Genomic DNA, 16,952 nt, shown 5'->3' on the forward strand with positions numbered 1-16,952 from the left:
TGGTGCTTGATTTTCTATAGATACCCAAGCATTTAAACCAGTGTTCCTTGCTCATTTGCTTTTCTTCTCTAAGCTGCTCTAAGTGGAGGCAATCACCTTGTTAAAGGCCACCTACCTTAGCATTCTTAGTCCTCTCTTCAAGCATTGGACCATTGTAAGTGTTCTTTCATGCTTATTTTGTTCAATCAAGCAAGAAAGTCAAACAGTGTTTGACTTTCAGCTTTGACCATGATTTGGTCAAGACAAAGTTCGTTTGAACTTTTAATGTGAGCGTAATCACGATGGTTATAGTCCCTTAGACTATACCTACTGATTACCACGTTGATTAGTCAAAGTGACGAGTCATAGTTTCGATCAAAATGCCGAATATGCGCATTTTGCGATGAAACTATTTTCGGGTATCAAAACACTTTGTTTTGTTATCAAACCTGCTTTCTAACTTAGTTAAACATGTTTTAACATGTTTAACTCGTCACTTTTAGTTTAGTGCTTACTTAGGGTCGTAAGTCAAGCGGTCTAAACAACCGCTTAAACTTTCGAACCCGGCCCGTTTGGTCGATCATTAGGATCCGACCAGACATATTTTGTGACCATAGTCGTATAGGGAATAACCTTCCGAGGTTATACCTTATGGTCACCTTGTTTAATTAAGTTGTATGATAGGTAGTTTATATTCCTTAGGAAAATGACCAAAATTCCCTTTTTGTGCATAATTTCATTTTAAGCATATGTAACTTAATTTTTGACACTTAAACTGATTATGCAATGTTATTAAACATGTTAGGGCATATAAATACTTGTCATAGGACTAGTTAGGCTATTCGTTTGCGCTTTTGCGCAAATGACGCGTTAAAGTAGCATAGACTACCTTAACTAGTCGAAACGGGTCAAAAGCACTTAGGATAACTTTCTAGTTAGAATGTTAGGTCTATTAAATCATGCCATATGAGTTCCAATACTCATTTGATTTAGAGAACTTCATTCTACCCTATCTCCCGATTTAGGATCCAATTATTGACATAGTTTCCTATACTTGGTGTCGTTTGATTCCGTGATCTTGCAAGCTTTATTTGGTCTTATTTTCAAGACTATTAAGCAATCCCAAGTGAGTACATAGTCCCCTCTTTTACCGTTTTCAAATATTTTGGGGTGATACACATGTGCCTACTTGTTATTTTCGTGCTTTTCATGCTTTCATGACGTACACTTTCTCTGTTCAACTAGTACGCATATAGCACATGATTTCCATTATGCTTTTCTATGTATATTGACTGAGCATGCTAGCATATTGTTTTACATTACATTTCTGCTGCATATGTTTACTCAGCATATTGGCACATTGATTTACATTATATTTCTACTTTGTATGTTTACTTAGCATACTTAGTACGTGGTTTTCATATGACATTTGATTATACACGACATTATACTTGTGGTTTGAGTAAAGACTTTTATTCACCATACAAGACATTGGTTGTTATCTGACATTTGATTATACAAGGCATAGTTTATACCTAACATTGTGACATTATACATTGTTTGTGCATAACATTTGACATTGGTTTGACAAGACATTTTGGTGGTTTATTTGGTAAGTGATTTAAATAACGAGGCGTGTGTAATATGATAAAAGCATGGTGGATACGCCGCTGGTACTTCCTATATATAAGTGCTTTTATGATATTACATATCGTAGCGTTATCTAAACCACTTTGACAGAAACAAAGACATGATACATTTTATACAAAGACTCGATATATTGTTTACAAGACACTGTTTTACAAATAACATATTTTATACAAACTCGTTTTTTATTGGTTAATTATTTAACCATACATCTTTCTTTTATATCAACTGATTATCTTATTGATTTTCACATGATTTTATAAAAGAAAACATTTTACAAGATTCATGACTACCTTTTGTTAAACACTTCTTTTAACTTACAAGTCATGAATCCTTCAACAACAAAACCTATGTATCTCACAGGCATGTTTCTGCTGACGTACCTATTTTCACATGTGTTTCAGGAGCTAATGTATGATGATGATCGTGCTACACTTAGGCGGACTTGGGCCTTAGTGACTTAGAATGAAGCAAGACAATTTAACCTATGTTATGTATTCGTTTAAATTCCAAGACATTGTAAACAATCATTCTAATAAAACCAAACTTTAAATACCATGTGTTGTGAAACAATGATTCTGTTACTCCACTCCCGACGTTTCCGCCGCGGTTTGTTGTATTACGCGGTCAGGGTGTGACAGAAAAGTTGGTATCAGAGCCCATGGTTATAGGGAATTAGGTTATTAGTAATGCTCTTGACCTAGTCTATAACCTTCTTAGGACCCTAACGCGAGTTTACTTGCGTTTGGATTCTAAAACAATACCGTCACCTATCTTTAGGTGATAACCACAACAAAAACACAAAATACAAATCCGATTTGAAAATCAATCATCTAATCTTAGATGATTTGTTATAAGGTTTTGAACCATCAAAGTTTTCAAAATCTCGTCAAAGTTCGGGTCTTTATAATGTGAACACGTGCAATCTGGAAAGGTGGGTGCCTGTACCTCGAGTTTTCTGTCTAAGGCTAGAGTGTTCGTACAAATCCGCAGTATCGGACCAGTCACTCTTACCTGGGAACTTTTGGGGTGAGTGTCCACTTATAGGCTAAAGCATGTCTTCGCGATACATTGTTATGACCCGCTTATTTTGATTAGTCACAGTGTCGTTTGTTTGTTTTAATTAACAAATAAATGGTCACAATCCTCATGTTTCACCGATATTTCTTTAACATTCAGCTTTGATTATCCGATAACATCTCACTTGTTTTCCTCTCATATTTCCACTATCTTTAGGATGTCTCCTCATCGTAGCGATACTCAAAGGTCTGAACTGACTGCTACAATTGCCCAACAACTAAGTATAGTACTCTATGGGACCATTAAGTTAGCTGTCGCCATGTCTCATCTCAAAAATGAAACCACCCAAGGGGCACTAAAGAAAACGAAAACCAAGCCTTCAAGAAAGTCAAAGAAGTGTAAGGCTTCACAGAACTTCGTCAGGGTTGCCCAAAACAATCAAGCTGCACCCAACCAACCAGCTCAACCCCCTGCAAAGAAACCTTATGCAGGTACTGCACCGCTATGCAACAGGTGTAATGCACACCACCAAGCTCACCTACAATGTCGTCAGTGCACATCATGTGGGCGACTTGGCCATTTGGCAAGTGCTTGCCGAACTATCCCGAGCCAAGGTGGTCCAAACCAACCTCAAGCCAACCCTGCTCAAGCTCATTTTCCACCTGGTTCATGCTACAACTGTGGCGAGATGGGCCATTTCAGAAACGATTGCCCAAATCTTGTTAATGCAAATCTGGCCCATGGATAAGCATTTGGCTAACTGGAAGACGACGCCGCTTTAAAACAACTGAACTTTATGTTTTGTTTCTTTTGTTATCCAAGTCTATGAAACAATTATTTTGGTTATGAATAAATCTTTATTTGCAAAATCGATGTACAAAAACAAATGTGATTACATATATATATATGACATACCCCTAAGATACCGACACTAAGGGACCATATTCCTTGTAAATCAAACTACTCATGTAGTTCTTGGTCGCTCGCGATCTCCACGAGAATCCTAAGTACTAGTTTCTTTTAAGAAACAAGGTACAAGGTACAAGTTACAACTCTGGACGAATACTCAAAGTACCACTTTAAATCCGTGCTTGAATATCTGAGGATACTTTTCATAAATCCTTAATTGGTCTTATACGATATGTCTATGTACATATCATTACATTCTTGTTTTCATAACAATATACATAGTAAATGATTTCAAAACATCATTCATGATTTCAAAAGACATTTCATATGGTTTAAAACATTTTAACATAGTATATTTACCTAACTGTAACACCTCGAAAATTCATGTCCAATAATATATCAACACGTGTCATGGACTTTAAACATGTAAAGAATTGATTTAGAGAGACTAAAGTTGACAAACAAGGAACCTATGTGTGTAAAAGGATTGAAAATGTCAACAATGGATAAATATACTTTTCAACGACCCTACTCGATGTCTATACCCTTAAACAAATGAATCATGGATCATACGAAGCTAATTGTGGAAGAGAGTGAGAGATTACAAACTACAAGGGTTAAATGTGTCAACATGTTTAAAGTATACCTCTGAGTGACCTTTTAGCAAACCCAAAAGCTTTGTAACAATTAATTATGCTCACTAGAATACGTGATAAAAATTTCACAAGGTTTCGATAAAGTATGAGAAAGTTATGACAATATTCGTATACGAGGGGTTAAAAGCGTCAACGTTGAAATTAAAGGCTTTTCGGGTAATCACAAAGTTAACCAAGGACTTAACAAAGTTTGGTTGTGCCTTGAGGTCCTTAGAAATTATTCTTGAAGGTTAAAAGTGCAATATGGAAGCTTAAAACCATGTTTGGAAGGACCAGGGGCTGAAATGTAATTAATCGAAACTTGTTTGGCTGGTAACTGAGGTGCTGGCGTAGCGCCACCAACAACCCCCTCTGCCGTCGCGCTACGCGACGGCCTTAGCTGGTCAGAATTCATGCACAGGTGCGAGTTCAGCAAGTTAAACCGACTTAGAAACCTTGTATTCGATTCTAGGGGCTTGTTTGATGGTTTTTCCATGCCTAGGGACACCTAGAAGTGATCAAGGAACAACTATAGGCTATTGTGGCATGATCTTGATGAATCAAACTCACTATATAAGAACCTACTTGTTGCACCATTTGATCATTCACTTGCAAACCTTCACAACTCTTCTTCTGGAGATTTTTGGAGCTCAAGCACCCTTCCTAGTGATCATTAGTCGTGCATAGGACCTTGGTAAGTGTCATTAACCTTCCTTAATTTTGTTTTGCTTAGTTAATTAGCCTAAGGTCAAACCATCGTAATTAAGATTTGACTTCGTCATTAATCTTAATTTGTCCAGTCAAATTCCAAATTGAAAATACCTATGAGTGGGTAATTATGTGGGCAATAAACCCTTAAAAGAGCACCCTCTGATTCCCACTCTAACTAGGTCAATTGTCGGGTCAAAGTTAATCTCAAAAAGTCAACAGAAAGCTTATTTTCAAATAAATGCATAATTAACAATGTAGAAGCTATGCAACCTGTTTTGTCATTAATATAACTTGGTAATTAATGTAAGAACATGTCTAAACATGTTCAACTCGACAATTTTCAGTTTAAGCTTGGTTCGGAACCGAAAGTCGCAAAAGTAGACTTTTGCTTTGACTTTCAGTTCTGACCCATTAGAGCATAGTTTAGAAATGCTATAGAGCTGTATTAGGACCAGGTTTCATGTTAGTATAACCCTCTATGATTATACAACTTGGTCCAATAGTTATCCGATTCATATGCATGTTTCCGTTAAGTGCTTAAATGTTGACTATTATGCCCATATGACCTTAAAACGTGATTTTTGAAAATATAAAAGAATAGAAACCTTCATTACTAATTTATAAACTTATCCCTAAAATTTGACATCAGTTTGAGGTCTAGATTAAGAGTTATGCTCATTAGCGTAATAAGAAAGCTTTTTAGTAATTAAACGGCGTAATTAGCATATAGCCTATCTAAACCCAAATTTTAATACCAAAATTTTTACCCTCTAATATAAGATAATATTTTGGGATTTTTGGAGATTTTTATTTATTTTTAGGTTAAACATAACATAGAGTTCCAAGCTTAAATCGGTAGTTGTCGGTTTTGCCCTTTTAGGCTATAAAATGAGTTTTACCAATCCTTTTGATACCAAACCTTTTTCTACTGATCCAATATGATAAATAGAATATTTTAAGCCTTCTGGAATAATAAGAATATCAGATTTTCTTATAAAACCCGAAAATCGCTTAAAATCGCCTTTTTACGCGTTTTAAGCGTATAGTATGTATTAAAACCATTTTAGATATATAAGACTTGATACCTACTAATGTTTTAAGTAAATTTTTATACTTTAGAAGTAAGCAAAAGTTTTAAACTCAGATTTCCAAATTTGACCTTTAAACCTTAGGTGAAATTGCCAAAATGCCCTTTCGGTGCATAGTATGGTTAGAAATGATAAATTTCACATATAGGTAATACCCTACTGATATAGCTTAGTAAATTAAGTATTTTTTTTACTGTTTACATCAGACCTGAAACTCAGATTTTTATATAAACTCTTTTATAACCCTTAAAATGACCAAAATACCCCTACGGGGCGTAATTTGAGTTTAAATCCGTTTTGGGCATAATAGAAGATATCTTACTGATGTCACAACATATTGAACGGATATTAACTTGGGAAACCTGTGTATGACTCATTTGGTTACCCGTTACGCACTTTTCGCGTTCGGATCGGCTTATGTAACTAGTTTGCATATATTAGCCGAAACGGGTCAAACCATATCATTTTCATCTCAAAATCCAGAATGTGTTTAGTTTACCCATATTAAACAAGCATCCAAGCTTGTCGGGTCTAAACCACATTCTAAACTGGTCTTCGCTTTATCATGCGTTTGAACCGTGTCTTCCTCTTTTGAAAACTAACCGGTCTAAGTTTAATTAAAGACCCGTTAGGATTCTAATAGGTTATTAAAAACCTTCGTTCCAGATTAGGAGCCCAGTAAAAGCTACGTGCACTTGCTGTATTTGATTTATACTTTGCTCAGGTAAATACTCTTAACTTATTTTCCCTATACGGGCTTGGGATACGGTATTATAATAATACCGCTTGGTCGGGTATGTAATCATTTAAATCGGATTGTGATTGATGTATTTACATAACTCGTTTTATTCTGTATTATTTGGTGTATGGCCTTTGGGGGTTAAATGACCATGTCCCGGATATCCTTGGCATCATTCAAAAAATGGCCACGACCTAAGCACGGGGTGTAGGCGTACACCTCACAGTTGCATTATGTAAAAACTGGTAATCCACTTAAAGGAATCAACCTTGTGGGCATTATACCTGTGGCGTGTCAGTTAATCTTGTCCCGCCCTACAAACCGGCCTTGATGGACGACAAATAAGTAAAACTGTATACAAGATTATTTTTAAATAATTGTCTCAAGTTATAAAAGATATTTTTGCCTAAGTGCATTCAAATTAATTTTCAAACTTTTTTCAAAATGAGTCAGTTAAGTTGTATTTACTAGTGTAAACTGACGTATTTTCCAAAAAGGTTAAGTGCAGGTACTAGACGAAATAGGCTGGCTACTCCTGGCATCATTAATTAAGTCTCGCAAGCTCTAGATGCTAAAGTCTGTTGAACAATTTCCTTTTTCTTTCGATCCGCCTGTGGATCATTTTCAACTATAATTTCCTTTTTCTTTCGATCCGCCTGTGGATCATTTTCAACTATCTTGTGATACTTAATATTACAATTTATTCAGTTGAAATGAATCTATCTTTTGCTTCTGCTGTGCATTTAAATTTGTGTTGTTTGACTATGATGATATCAACTACGTCGATACTCCCCACCGGGCCCACCGGTAATACGTGGAAATATCGGGGTGTGACACTAATATACCAAGTGCATAATTTCAAAAACATTACATAAGGTTTCAAAAACATTAAACACATTTTCAAAGAATCCCCATACATAGATTTCAAAAAACATTCTGCTTCATATATTGACTTAGCATATCCAACCCCTTGACTTCGTGAACATTTCACTTCGTGTGTTGACTTAGCCCACCTAGTACAAGGGATTCAAAACAATTTCTCGCTACTCAAATTCCAAAATCCTTATGGGATCTTCCTATCTTCATAGTTAGACCATTGTGGATGTTTAAAGCGCAAAATCAAAATCCTTAATTGGATTCTTTTTGTGCTTTAATACATATGTTACGGTTCAATGAGAACAAAACCGAATCCTTATAAGATCTTCCTAATTTCATAGTTAGATTCTTGTAAATATTTAAAGTACTAATTGAAATTCATTTGATTGGATTCCTGGTATACATTAAATGCATATAAACAAAATCAACGACAAGTTAATAACAAATGATAAGATTAATCACAAGCTGATAACAAGTAATCTAATTCACGTCGTTAACATATTATTTATTATATAAACAATATAATCTAATTCACGTCGTTAAGATTTTACCACATCTCGTGTTTGAACCATGTTGACCTGTTAACCATGGTTGGCTGGTTTGACCACGTTGACCATGTTGACTGAGTTGATTGGGTTGACTTGTGTTGACTGAGTTGACCAGGTTTGACCCACACCCAAATCTGACCTTGTTGACCACAGCTCACCCATGTTAACCCAGGTTTGACCCTAACACCAAAACTGAACCAAAGCTACCAGTTGACTGTTGTTGACCCGTGTTGACCTGTTGACCGTTGATCCGAGCCACAAATTGGACCCGAACCGAGACCCGACGTGCTCAAACACCTTAAACATTCCCGAACCCAAACCTTGAACAACCAAAAATAATGACCACCACTGTCGCCGCCGGCAGGCCCGAGTGCCACCGACTACGGCTTATTCTGCCACTTGCCGTCGTCCCAAACGTAATCGACCCCCCCCCCCCCGTCGTCTCTAACACCAGCAGCTCCACTGTTGCTGTTAACCACCGGAGAAGAAACCTTGATTCACGATTGCCGGAGTTGAAACTGCCACTTCTGTTGCTCGAACGGAAAAACTGACGCCGAAAGTGAGTTCGGGAGGTCCGATTTAGGGGGTACAATGTTACTCCGCCGCGAGATTCCACCGCCGCCACCATGTGCGGCGTCACCGCCACCGTGAACCGCTGTGTTCTGCCGCCATGGACTATCACCGACAGTCGCCGAATTTTCACCAGCCCACCGTGCCGTCGCTGAAGTACCGTTGGCTCCGTCGCGTCGTCGGTCAGAGTCCGACTGCCGGATTTAATGAGAGAGAGAGAGTTAAGTGGGTTTGAGTCAAGATTTTTTAAAATGGTGAAAATGGGGTAATGAGATGAATATATAGTAGGGTTTAGGTGGGTTGGGCCCAAGGCTCGTAAGCCCGTTTCTATGTAAGACCCTAGTTCGTATTTGACAAAAAGTCGCAACGGAAATTTGTACCATTAAATTTCTTTTGTTATAAATGTTTTGACTTACTAGAAAGTTCATTTTCCAAACTAACACTTTCACATAAGTTCATCAATCGACTCATTTACTAAATAAAAGCATAACTTATGTTTACTATTGATGCGTGTGTAGTGTAATATGTTTTAGGTATATATTTTAAGCCCTTTTTACACTTTCTTTAGCCAAGTTTTAAATTTATAAAACACGATATTTACTAACACTAAACACACATGTGGGCAAGTGTACCCATCGTGAACGTAGTATAGTGTTGGTAAGATACAGAGGTCGTCCAAGGACACAAGAGCTTTTAGTACCGGTTTATCCTCAACGTCTAATCAAATCAAAATGTTAGAAAAAAGTTTTAAACTAAGAAAATAAAACTAACTAAATGCTGAAAAATAAAAATAAAATAAAAACAGATAGACAAGATGAATCACTTGGATCCGACTCATGTATTAGTATAACCTTTGATTATTTTCGCACTTTTGCACTTGTTTAAGAGATTATCTTAGTTATTGTAGTAGGCCCCTCTTTTGAAGGTGACGTTACCCTCAACCCAGTAGTTTGAGTCAGCAAGGATACAATCCTAAAGGGTCGGATGAGTATGAAGGCTCATACCTTGGTTCATCAAAATATGAGTATGAGGGAGGAGGTTCATACCCTTGGTCTTCATAGGATGTGTATGAAGTCGATGGCTCGTACCCGGGCTCCTCGTAATAGTTGTATGAAGTCGATGGTTGAAATAAGTTACAATATTGTACCGAATGCGGGTTTCCACAATTAGTGCAATAGTCTCTCATATAATCATCCTCCTCATAGGTGTAGTTGTAGCCTCCTGAGTATTGATCCATAAGAATCACTCAACATACCACACTTGAGTCTTGGGACCAGAAAACAAAAACAAAGACGGAAACAGAAGCTGGACATGGCCCCGTGTTTAGTAGACACAGCCCCGTGTTCAGGGTCTGTATCTGGGCGTTTTTAATTAAAGTTACTGGACTTGTTGGACACGGAGGCGTGTTCGGTGGACACGGCCCCGTGTTCAGACTCTGTATCTGGGTATCTAACTAAAAATATGCAGCACGGGGGCGTGTTCAGTGAGCACGGCCCCGTGTTCAGGCTACTGTAAATGCAAACTAAACTAAAATGCATAAAAATGTGCGCGCGTTTAAAAAAAAGGTTTTGAAAAACTGATTAGGCCGTCGATTTTAAGCTTTCTTAAAATCCTTGTGTCCCCGGCAACGGCGCCAAAAACTTGATGCGTGTGTAGTGTAATATGTTTTAGGTATATATTTTAAGCCCTTTTTACACTTTCTTTAGCCAAGTTTTAAATTTATAAAACACGATATTTACTAACACTAAACACACATGTGGGCAAGTGTACCCATCGTGAACGTAGTATAGTGTTGGTAAGATACCGAGGTCGTCCAAGGACACAAGAGGTTTTAGTACCGGTTTATCCTCAACGTCTAATCAAATCAAAATGTTAGAAAAAGGTTTTAAACTAAGAAAATAAAACTAACTAAATGCTGAAAAATAAAAATAAAATAAAAACAGATAGACAAGATGAATCACTTGGATCCGACTCGTGTATTAGTATAACCTTTGATTATTTTCGCACTTTTGCACTTGTTTAAGAGATTATCTTAGTTATTGTAGTAGGCCCCTCTTTTGAAGGTGACGTTACCCTCAACCCAGTAGTTTGAGTCAGCAAGGATACAATCCTAAAGGGTCGGATGAGTATGAAGGCTCATACCTTGGTTCATCAAAATATGAGTATGAGGGAGGAGGTTCATACCCTTGGTCTTCATAGGATGTGTATGAAGTCGATGGCTCGTACCCGGGCTCCTCGTAATAGTTGTATGAAGTCGATGGTTGAAATAAGTTACAATATTGTACCGAACGCGGGTTTCCACAATTAGTGCAATAGTCTCTCATATAATCATCCTCCTCATAGGTGTAGCCTCCTGAGTATTGATCCATAAGAATCACTCAACATACCACACTTGAGTCTTGGGACCAGAAAACAAAAACAAAGACGGAAACAGAAGCTGGACATGGCCCCGTGTTTAGTAGACACGGCCCCGTGTTCAGGGTCTGTATCTGGGCGTTTTTAATTAAAGTTACTGGACTTGTTGGACACGGAGGCGTGTTCGGTGGACACGACCCCGTGTTCAGACTCTGTATCTGGGTATCTAACTAAAAATATGCAGCACGGGGGCGTGTTCAGTGAGCACGGCCCCGTGTTCAGGCTACTGTAAATGCAAACTAAACTAAAATGCAGAAAAATGTGCGCGCGTTTAAAAAAAAGGTTTTGAAAAACTGATTAGGCCGTCGATTTTAAGCTTTCTTAAAATCCTTGTGTCCCCGGCAACGGCGCCAAAAACTTGATGCGTGTGTAGTGTAATATGTTTTAGGTATATATTTTAAGCCCTTTTTACACTTTCTTTAGCCAAGTTTTAAATTTATAAAACACGATATTTACTAACACTAAACACAAATATGGGCAAGTGCACCCATCGTGAACGTAGTATAGTGTTGGTAAGATACCGAGGTCGTCCAAGGACACAAGAGGTTTTAGTACCGGTTTATCCTCAACGTCTAATCAAATCAAAATGTTAGAAAAAGGTTTTAAACTAAGAAAATAAAACTAACTAAATGCTGAAAAATAAAAATAAAATAAAAACAGATAGACAAGATGAATCACTTGGATCTGACTCGTGTATTAGTATAACCTTTGATTATTTTCGCACTTTTGCACTTGTTTAAGAGATTATCTTAGTTGTTATAGTAGGCCCCTCTTTTGAAGGTGTCGTTACCCACAACCCAGTAGTTTGAGTCAGCAAGGATACAATCCTAAAGGGTCGGATTATTGAAAGATAATTAATTAAGTTATTAATGCAAATTATGGTAGGCCCCTCTTTTGGAGGTGACGTTACCCTCGACTAAGTAGTCTGAGTCAGCAGGGATACAATCCTAAATAGCTGGGTTATAGTATTAATAGTAGTTTAACTTATGAGGGGATCAAAGAGTTTGGACCCCCGCCATCCAATACCTTTGGGTATTGAAAGAGGTCCTACTAAATTTGACCCAGGTCCCTTGCAGGACCTCTAAACGCTGAACAAGGGCAAGACTCTTACCAAACCGTTCCCTTAACCCCCGACCAGGTAGCCAACATACCTCCATATAGACCGTGGAGATATGAATGGTGAAAATCTTTTATTTTATATAGACAGTAAAATAATGCCAAGACACCACGGATAAACGATAAGGAAGAATCACCTTCAACATAAGAAACTAGTTATTAAAGTCATTAATACAAAACCAATTAAAGTGTGCAAAAGATTAAAAATAAAAAGTATTATACTAAACACTTGTCTTCACCAAGTGATGTAAGAGACTTAGGCAAACATGTCCTTGATTGTCAAGAACTCTTACGATCAATCTTGGATCCCGAGACGACTCACACACTCTATGATGGACAATGGATGATGGTGGTGGATGATGGTGGTGGATGATGGTGTTGTGATGGTTGTGGGTGGTGGATGAAGTGTGAGAGAGGTGGTGTGCCAAGGGATGAGTTGCAATGGCTCCAAGCACTCCTATTTATAGGCTAAACAGAAGTCTGGGCACGGCCCCATGTCCGCTGGGCACGACCCCGTGCCCGTCTGACACTCTCTCTCTCTTCATTAATTGTAATTTGCAGTTACAATGAATGCGCCTGCAGCACTCTGACCACGCCCTCGTGTCCGCTGGGCACGGCCCCGTGGTGGGCAATATAAGCTTCTATAGGTTTGTCTTTTCTGCTGCTTCTTGGGCACGGCCTCGTGCTCGCTGAGCACGGGGCGTGTTCAGTCTTCTGTCTTCTCTGTTTTGCTTGGGAGGACGCTGTCGAGGGGTCGGGCAATCCACTTTTGTTCCTTTTCTTATATTTATGTCAGATTTCACTGTCTTTTTGCTTCTTTTATTAATTTGAGCTCATTTAATCCTGAAAATACAAAAGGAACACAAAAGCACGCTTTTTCCAACATTAGTACTAAAAAAGGGTTAGTTTTATGCCACAATTGATATAATTTATATGTTGCTTTTTTGCGCGTATCAAATACCCCCACACTTGAATCTTTGCTTGTCCTCAAGCAAAACTCTTTATAATGTGGCTTTCTACATACATGCATAAGATCATACATACCTACCTACATACACTATATACAAACATACATACATTTATGCATACGTGCATAAGTTTATTCATACCTACCAACATACGCATGAACATATATACATACATACATCCCTACTTGCAACATACCTAACTCATACATGCCTACTCACATACATACCTTCATATATCCACGTATACTTGTTTAGATACATATAAACATGCATACTTACCTTCACACATACCTACGTTTACTAAATCATGAATTAAGTTGGTCATACTTAGCTTACGAGTGATTAAAACGCATTTAAATGAGTTCCCAAGACAAAACGAGTCGAGAAAACAATTTTTGCTGAAACGTGCCCCCGTCGCATCGCGCCACGGCCTGGGGCCCTCTCCGTCGCGTAGCGCCACGACCTGATTTGATTAGCAAGTTGCAGCTGGTTGCTGCAGATTCCCAGCACAATCCGGTTTTACGGAAACGAGCATAACTCTCTCGTTTTTGATCCGTTTTGCACGATTCTTTTTCCTACGCGTTCGTACTTTAATTCTATATCACATGGAGTTAACATCCAACATCCATGTTTACAAAATTTTAGACTTTTAAGCTTTCGACTCGTTACCCTTTTTACAAGTTTTGACCCGTTCATGCTTTCATCAACGTAACTTGTTTATTTGACTTCAATTTCTTATAAACCTCATAATTCTTAACATTTGTCTATTATATAAGGTTCCAATCACCGGTTTCTTACAACATCCCAACTCATTTCCACTTAAATGTTATTTTGACCTGTTAAGGGTATTTACGCATTTTTTAAGGACTTTGACTCGCAAAGATCATACTTTTCGCTTTCATACATGTCCAAAGTAATCATTTAATCTAATGGCTTGTTTCTAAACACCCTTTTAAAGTCGTTTGCCCGATATACCTATCAAGGGCATTTTTGTCAACTTCGCTCCATCCTTTACAACAAAGGACTTCATTGCACTTTCAACCAGCCCTATCACTTGACTACAACTCTAAACACACATACCTTGCTTGGATCAAAGTTAAGATCCGTTTAATACTTCATCCACCCAAATAGTTAGATGATAACAACGAGATCCGTTCGCTATTCAATCTGTGAATTCATTATACTTGACAAAACCATTCATTAGTCGATAATGCCAAATGGTGACATCTCCACCATTTGACCCATTAGTTCCAAATGTCCAATTTACCCTTTTTATACATCAACTTTAATTTCTTATCATACCCACATATTCTGACCCGTATCAAATACTTGTCGGAACGTCATACTTCACAAATTTACTTACCATGTTCGCAATCAATACAACGAATAGATATTCTACAAAAAAGGGTGTAAGCTTACTTACCTAGCATTCGAATATGCTTCCCGTGCGCATTAGTCTCATTTGACCCGCTTCCTTCCCAAGCTTCCATGTCGCTTATTAAGCATCAACTATCATATATCATTCTCAAGATAGTTAGCTTATTCATCATTCATCAAATCCTTTTTATCACACGGATCTTATATTAAGTTTATCATTTAACCTTAAAACATGCTAATCCATCATTTCTTATCCAATTTCTTGAAACATACTTACACATATATGATTTTTCAACATTATTAACATAAGCATATCATTACTTCTATCATATCATCAAAAACCCACTTCATAACTACTTTGTTAATCACTTACAAGTGATCTAATCTTAAGTTCTTCATAATTTCATCATACTTTTGATGTGTGTACTACCTCCTAAGCATAGTGTACAACTAGTTCATGCATATCCTTCTAATCTCATTCATAATTCATCAAATTCCTCCTTCTAATCAACATGAATCATTCATGCATAAACATCAAACATACTAGTATCACATTTCTTTCAATTCCTCTAACAAGAATCCATCATAAAAATCAAAATACATCAATTTAACACTAATTATCTCTTCTCTACGTCCCCTTGACGCGACCGCTAGCCCATCACGATGATTATCTCTTCTCTTCTCACTTTCACTAAATAGTGCTTGCTGCTAACGCACTTCATAGCTAGCGGTTCATTCATCATTTTGTTTGCTGGAGGAAATTCCAACTTCCCATTACTAACGTTCCTTTATGTTTATTTCGGTATTCATATCGTTTTCGTCGACTATACGATCTTACTTTGTAATTTATACATACTCATATATGCTTAACTCTAATTGGTACACCATAAAAATGGGTGACTATTCATTTTTTATTCATAAATTATTTAAATAGTTGACTTCTTCCTAACAAATCAATACTTTCCTTATCATACTTTCACATATCATTTTCATTTCCTTGACCTGTCAATAACGGGCCAATATACATGCTCCTTTAACTTGTAATCAGACATACATTCTTATGACCCGTTCTTAACGGATCTGATATCTTCATCTCATCTCAAAAATTACATTCTCTACATGCACTGTATAACATTTAACTTTTGTTTTGTTACCACAACAAAACTACTATTACATAATCCCACCTACGTGCTTAACTCCAACGTTAACCTCATTCTACGTTTTCTACGGTTACTTGTACCTTGCATACCTTTACGTTACTTTAAAATCATTTCCTTCATCTTTCGTTACTATTACTCTCAATTCCTGCATTACTTAATCTACCTAAGTAAACATGTCGTGCGAATTCATCATACAAAAGTTTAATAAATACTCAAAACTTCCTAGTCAAACTTTTGAAATTTACTTTTTAATGACATACTTTCTTCTTATGTCCATTGTAAAAAAAATTAAACATTCCATACCATACCATTCATATCCTATCAGTCATTTCGTAGGTCTTTCTCAACCTACCAATTCATACCTATCCAACATGAATTACACATTTTACTAACCTTGATTTCTTTGCATAATTCAACATTCCGTAAACCAGATCTATCCGCCTCTTCACGAGTACTAGCCATACCAGGCCGGATTTCCTTCATCCGTGTAGTGTGCTTCCGCTCGTGCACAGAAGAAGACGTTTTAGACAAAGACTTTGTCATTGTCGTTAACGATGATGTTAGTGGAACTTGAAGACTGAAGATTGAGACTTTAACCCATTTATAATTAAGGGGGGAGAATGAAAACCTAATTAATTATAAACTGGGTCAAACAAGGTTGGTGTGTTAGATTATTTAATTAGTCTAAATGGGTCAAACGTTAATTATGTATTATGTATTTATGGTCTTGAGGCCACATTACTTTATTACGTCAGGTTGTAATTAGAAATCCAACCAGGTTAAATGATAAGACACATTGTATGGATTAAAGGATGTGATGGTTATGAAGCCGTATCCCAAGCGACGCGTCTCTACACTCGTGTCGTATCAGTCTGTATATATAGTCTGTCAAGAAACGGATTGCATTAATTATCTCTCAATTTTAGAAATCAAAAGTGATCTTGTTATTATGATGTTTGTTTAATTGCTTGTTAGTATGCGAGATTGTTGGTCATGCAAGATGAATAACAAAGGCTTTTGTGATACATGGTCTGATTCAGAGGAAGATCGGTGTCACAACCCCCGCCCCCTATTTGTCCCGAGAACGGGCGGCCGTGAGAATCAGTATTGGTGGTATCGGTATTTATCAATTTGGCAGCGGAAATCACATCAGGACCGTAGTTAGGAAATATTTTATCAGAGTAAAACACCATA

General features: G+C 37.3%; 1 protein-coding gene across 1 annotated transcript; it reads left to right on the forward strand.

Moving 5' to 3' along the window:
* The first annotated feature begins 2,863 nt into the window (after positions 1 to 2,863).
* Positions 2,864 to 3,394, forward strand: LOC110914068 (DNA-binding protein HEXBP-like). The gene has a single exon (XM_022158887.1). The coding sequence runs from the start codon at positions 2,864 to 2,866 to the stop codon at positions 3,392 to 3,394; it is 531 nt and encodes a 176-aa protein (XP_022014579.1).
* Positions 3,395 to 16,952: the final 13,558 nt, after the last annotated feature.

Source organism: Helianthus annuus, chromosome 15 (assembly GCF_002127325.2).
Source record: "Helianthus annuus cultivar XRQ/B chromosome 15, HanXRQr2.0-SUNRISE, whole genome shotgun sequence".
In the NCBI taxonomy this organism is placed as follows: domain Eukaryota; kingdom Viridiplantae; phylum Streptophyta; class Magnoliopsida; order Asterales; family Asteraceae; genus Helianthus; species Helianthus annuus.

Bases quoted from the DNA above. Each gene is read 5' to 3' on its own strand.
- LOC110914068 (XM_022158887.1), top strand. From the start codon at position 2,864: ATGTCTCCTCATCGTAGCGATACTCAAAGGTCTGAACTGACTGCTACA.